Source organism: Abramis brama (assembly GCF_963993115.1).
Source record: "Abramis brama genome assembly, chromosome: 5".
NCBI lineage: Eukaryota > Metazoa > Chordata > Actinopteri > Cypriniformes > Leuciscidae > Abramis > Abramis brama.
The window spans coordinates 50,171,344-50,177,343 of record NC_139967.1 but is presented as its reverse complement, the minus strand read 5'-3'; the positions used below and the strand labels follow the sequence as shown (position 1 = coordinate 50,177,343).

At 43.6% G+C, this 6,000-nt stretch overlaps 1 protein-coding gene across 2 annotated transcripts in view; it reads right to left on the bottom strand.

The window, feature by feature from the left end:
• Positions 1-1,498: 1,498 nt before the first annotated feature.
• The window catches only part of abl1 (c-abl oncogene 1, non-receptor tyrosine kinase), a 43,000-nt gene continuing 38,498 nt past the window's right edge, over positions 1,499-6,000 (bottom strand). For both annotated transcript variants that reach the window (XM_084114166.1, XM_084114167.1), the window contains 5 exons: positions 5,772-5,956; positions 5,545-5,697; positions 5,016-5,105; positions 4,805-4,933; positions 1,499-4,267 (listed from right to left, as the gene is read on the bottom strand). In XM_084114166.1, coding sequence (XP_083970292.1) covers positions 2,718-4,267; positions 4,805-4,933; positions 5,016-5,105; positions 5,545-5,697; positions 5,772-5,956 — 2,107 coding nt within the window. In that variant the 3' untranslated portion in view covers positions 1,499-2,717. The remainder of the gene's footprint in view (positions 4,268-4,804; positions 4,934-5,015; positions 5,106-5,544; positions 5,698-5,771; positions 5,957-6,000) is intronic.

Sequence of the window (6,000 nt, the reverse complement as noted above, 5' to 3'; positions counted from 1 at the left end):
TAATCTTCAGGCTACAATTTAATGGAATAAAAGCGAGGTGCTGTTGCTTGTTTTACAGGCTGCACTTTCAGAGCCTAGAATATTATGTATAATCAGAATTTAAATATAGAATATATTCATTTTATCTCTATATATCTATCATTTTAATATGCATTTTGCAGAAGAACATTGTTGTGGTTGTTCTTCGGTTCTGTGCGGATGAATATGATTCTCCTGCGGCTCATTAAACATTCACTCAGAGATATAATCAGTTTAGATGAAAGATCTGAAGCTGAAGAGTTACTGTAGTTTTGCACAGCTTCTCCTGCGCTACTAATTCCAGCAACCTTTCTGTTTGCGAATATGACGAGACGTGCAGGGGCAACATATACTCTTATAAAAGGCTTACCATAGTGAATCAGATTAAGACAAAAACACATTTTGTATGTATTGACTTACTTACATTTTGTTCATTTTGAACAAAAACAAAAAAGTTAGTGTACCTTTAAAAAGATGGCTTTAAAGGGGTGGTATAATGCCCTTTTCACAAGATGTAAAGTAAGTCTCTTGAGTGTGTGTGTGAAGTTTTAGCTCAAAATATCCCACAGATATTTTTATAGCATGTTAAAGCTGTCACTTTTTGAGGGTGAGCAAAAACGCACCGTTTTGTGTCTGGCCCTTTAAATGCAAATGAGCTGCTGCTCCCGGCACAGAGGGCGGAGCTTCAAGAGCTCGTGTGTTAGCAGCTCCAATTACCTCACGCAGACACACACTAAAATGACAGAAACTGTTCTGCCTTTTATGTTTAAACGGAGTCAGACAAAGATGGAGAGACTCTAGAAGTGACAACACGTAGAATGCAACAGGACGTCTCTGAATGGTTAGTTGATGAATTTATGTTGCTGATGTGGAGTTAACTATCTCCAATTAGCATATCATGCTAATCTATAAATGGCTCGTATAGGATCTGTTGTGAGACGCACACAGAGTGACTTTCTATTGCATGTGAAAAGACGGATGCTACAGTTTGAGCCGACTCACAGATGTGCTCGACTACAACAACTCTTCCTCTTCTCAGCATGGACTGCGCGTTCCGGGGGCGGGGTTTATGTAAATTTTAGGGTTTGTGATGTCACTAACCCTGGAGGAATGTCGTGTAGTCTCTACCAGCCGTTCGTTGTAGTCCTTAAAAAGCGATTTCTGTAAAAGTAAATATCTCCCTTTGCTTTGAACTTTAAGCGTTGTAACTTTGCAGATGTTGTGCATGCTCAAACAGCAACATTACACACTAACTAAAGTTTTTTTATTGTCTTCCAATAAAACTTACTTGACAAAAAAAATGGCTTAAAGGCTAAAATGGGAAGTTAATCATTTTATATAACTATTTTTTTTCAACACGTATATTTGTTTAAATCATCGTTTTTTTGATCAACCCTGCAGATTCCCTGACAACCATGTTTAAAATGAAGACCAGAACTACATGAACACCTGCATAATGACCGCACTAGAACAGAGAATGGACAGCACAGCAACATGAACTCTTTATGTTGTTCAAGTAGCAAAATTTCTTTGCATTTTATGCAACACAAAATTGCACCAAGGTTACAGGAAGAATCAACTGAAAAGAGAAAGCAAGTGACGTGTATTTACAAAAGATGAGTCTACAAAAGGGTGAGGATTGAATACACATGTAAAAAGTAGTGGCATGATTCTGAAGAGACAAAAACAAAACAAAAAACATGAAAAGTCAACACTGGAAGTACCATGTTGAATTAAAGGCAGCTTGTGGTTGGCTTTCTCCTCAGGCGTCACAGTCGGATGGCAAAGAGTTGGAAAAGACAAACTAATACTGAAAACAACTGCATTATTTCAATTACACAAGCTTTTAGTAAGACAGTCATTGACTCAGACATCCTCAGTGAGAATGATCATTTTAAGACAGGCGTGTGGTCATTGGATAAAGCTGTTTCCGTCAGTGGTGTGTGGAAAACCTTTCAAATGACATCAAGTGGTAAATGAAGGACATCACGATAAACACATCTATACATACACTGCTTCTTAAGCTCCGATTCTCACTTCCAAGTCTTTCTCCTGGAGACAGTAGTGTTTCATTCGCTCTTTAAGGCCACTGTGTATTTGGGAAAGTCATGTACTGTATGTAGTGATTGTGCTGAAGGAACACTTGTTCAAAACCCTTGCCAGGATCAGGAAAAGCTGGGAAAACCGCGCCGACTTTACAACCCCATGGGTTAAACGTCATTCATGGCACAGTGTTGCAATCATACAATACTTGATCAGTCGGTTTCCTCATTTCACAGGGACCGTTCACATCTCACAACAAAGCCCTTCCTCGACCAAACCACACGGAGAAAAAGAGTTCAGTCTTTGTCAATACTATGATTTTTTTTTGTAATCAAATATATTTTGATCCCTAAAAAAATATTGGAAATTGTGAGGCGTTTCTCGGTCACAATCACCTGCAATGTTGAGATAATGCTCGCTTTGAGAAAATGCAAGAAAAGTCAAAGTCAAGTTGTGGAATTGCTTAGAAACACGACTCGAGTCGATGGGACTTGGACCTTTCTACCTTAAGATCGCCAAACGAACTTCCGAGGACCTTTCCCCTGCTTTAGTGTCGTTCGTAAATGTTTCTCTGTTTGGCATGAGGTGGGTTCCCTTGAAGAGTACGTCCACTTAGAGAATAATCTAGATATCGATTGCATTCGAGCTTTTCTCCGCTACCTCTGAACGATGTCAGTGATCTCCTTGACGGAGGAAAGCAGCTTGGAAAAGTCTTGAGGAGTGTTGGCTCCCCCGGTGGCCGCAGGGCAGATCTGCAGCTCGCGAAGACTGCTCTCCAACTTATTGATGGCTTCTCGGAAAGCAAACTTGTTGCGCATCTGTTGGATAGACTCGACGAAGCTCACGCAAAACTTGGAGAGGTTCTTCCCGGCCTCCAGCACGGCACTATGGCTCCCGGTTTGCTCCGAGATCCGTCCGATCGCGGCTCGCAGGATATCTGTGCTGTCCAAGACCATCTCACGCGTGATGCAAGAGTTGGAGAGTCTTTCCGACGGCTGGCGCGTTTTCCTCAACGAACGGCGAGTCGTTATGAGAGGAATGAAGTTCGATCCGGGGTCTCCGGCAGTCGTTCCCATTCCCGGAAGCTGAGCACTCGGAGAAACAGGAGAGGTTTTAGTGGGAGGAACTTTCGAGGTGTTTTTCTGCAATTTCTTGGCACTTTCTTGGGAAAGACTTCCCTTGCCTAGTTCCGTGGATCCGGGATTAGAAGGATTCACTTCAGAACCCTTGATTTTGGTATCCGAAGACACATCAAAAGTAGGACTCCTCGAAGTCTTCCCAGATTTGGTGCTCGAGACGGGAGGCGGAGGAGGAGGAGCAGGTTTCGGTTTGGCGAACTTTCCCTTCTCCCTTTCTCTTTGTCCAGGGATTTCCGAGGTTTGCTTGAGCCTACGAGGTCTGATTTCATCCAGAGTTGGAAACACATTGGGTTTGAAGAGCTCTGCTTGCAAGGCACTTGTTTTAGAGGTTTCGGTTTGCGGGCGTCTCCCGAGCTTCGGCGTCAGAGTCAAAGGACTTGATCCGGGACTAGACTCCGAGTCCTTGAAGACTTCATCCGACGCATCCTCGGTTTTCTTGGGAAGGCGTGGAGGCGGGGTAAGGGTTCCACCTCTCGACATGCAATCTGCTTTTTTGCGTGGCAAAGCCGGCTTGCCTCCGATGGTTCCTGACTCGAAGTGAGAAGACTGGATGTCACGAGGCAAAGTGACCGATTTCCATTCGGATCGCTCCGATCCTGGAGGCATGCAAGATGCGGATGAAGACCTTAGGAAGCGCTTTGAGTTTGACATTGGGTCTTCTTCTGCTGGCAGAGTTGTGGCGAGTTTCCCTGATGTTATTCCTGTGCCCTTTTTCCTTGAATGAGAAGGGAAGAGCTGACCGGGATACACTAGGGCTCCATTGGTGACTCCGGACCCAATCAATTTGGAAGGATCAATGCCTTGCAAGGCATCATTGGCGGAAGCCCCGTTGTTGAAATCATCCCTGCAATCGGGACCCAGTCCTCTCCGATCCAAGTGCCCATCCATCTTCCCGAACGAGCTGGAACGTTTCGGGGGTGCCGGAGCCGTTCTCTTCTTTTTCTTGATGTAACTGAAGGGATTCATCCGGAACTTATCTTTATCTTTAGTCAAGAGCCGATCATCTTCGTTCAAGTTGCTGTCGAGGAGAGGCCTCGGGATCATCGGGAACTCAGGCTCTGCTGCGTCTGCAAAGGGTTCAACTCTTATTAGTATCGCTCACTAATCACAGGGAATTAAAGGGATAGTTCACCCAAAAATTTTAATTAGCCCATGATTTACTCGCCCTCGAGCCATCCTAGGTGTATATGACATTCTTCTTTCAGACGAACACAATCAGAGTTATATTAATAAATGTCCTGGCTCTTCCAAGATTAATAATGGCAGTGAATGGCTGTTTCTATTCTGAAGTCCATAAAAGTGCATCTATCCATCATAAAAGTGCATCTATCCATCATAAAAGTGCATCAATCCATCATAAAAGTGCATCTATCCATCATAAAAGTGCATCAATCCATCATAAAAGTGCATCTATGAATATAAACAGCCATTCACTGCCATTTTAAAGCTTGGAAGAGCCAGGACATTTTTTAATATAACTCTGATTGTATTCGTCTGAAAGAAGAATGTCATATACACCGAGGATGACTTGAGGGCGAGTAAATCATGGGCTAATTTAAATTTTTGGGTGAACTATCCCTTAAACTAGACAGAGCATAGCTTACCCGGGCTGTCACCATCCCTACTGTCCATATGTCTTCGTAGTGTCCTCGTCTTAGTGGGAAGTTCTGGGGCCTGTTGTATTGGACCCAGTGGCAGCTTCTTACCTTTCTTCCCCAACTCTTTCTCCACCTCTGCAAGCCAAGAACATTTAAAACATGAGCCACAAGAAAGGTACATGCAAATCTCTCTATACCTCCAGAGATAAAGTCATACCATCAGAGATACTGGACTCTTGAAACATAGTCTCAAACGCCTGGTGGGTTTCAGCAAAAGAAGGCCGCTCTGCAGGGTTCCATCTCCAACCTAAACAGAAACACTAAAGTCAGTCCAAAGGGCAACTTAAGACCTGTAGTTGTATTCATTTTGACCCGAAACTAATTCATTTTTAATTTAAAAATGTAATGTTCATCAGAGGGCTCCAAGACCTGAGGACGTTTGTCGCACTTGAACCACGAACACACAGGAGGAGTTTGGTGGTTAAAATTTAAAATAGTAACAAATCCTTCCCTCGCGGGTCAATCTGACCCCATTAGGAATGAATGGAATGTGAGGAATGCTTCAGTACACATAGAAAAACCTAAAAATGCTCAAAAATCAGCTTTCTGGACAAAAAACAACAACAAATTAAGTATAATTTTAGGGCTTCGGGTCATTTTGACCCGCGAGGGAAAGATATGTTACACAGGGCGAGGGGAGGATACATTGGAGTCACTTTTCTTAAATAATCTGAAGAGCTGCTTACAGGCCCTCATGAGCTCATAGACTTTCTCCGGGCATCCCTCGGGTCGGTCCATGCGGTAATCTTTCTCTAGTAGCTCGTAAACTTGGGACAAGTCAATTCCAGGATACGGAGACATCCCATAGGTGGCGATCTCCCAAAGCAGGACTCCAAATGCTGAAGAGTTCAAGCAAGAATGTCAGTTCGACACAAGCATCAACAGCATCAGCGTTTCACTGATCTTTGCTTACCCCACACATCGGACTTGATGGAGAACTTGTTATAGGCCAGGCTCTCCGGTGCGGTCCATTTAATGGGAAACTTGGCTCCGGCGTGGGCGGTGTATGTGTCTCCCGTCATCAGGCGACTCAGTCCAAAATCTGCCACTTTAACCAGGTGGTTTTCCCCAACTAAGCAGTTACGGGCAGCTAGATCCCTGAAACAAGAACCAGATTGTAACTGGAAACGTCATTCATAATA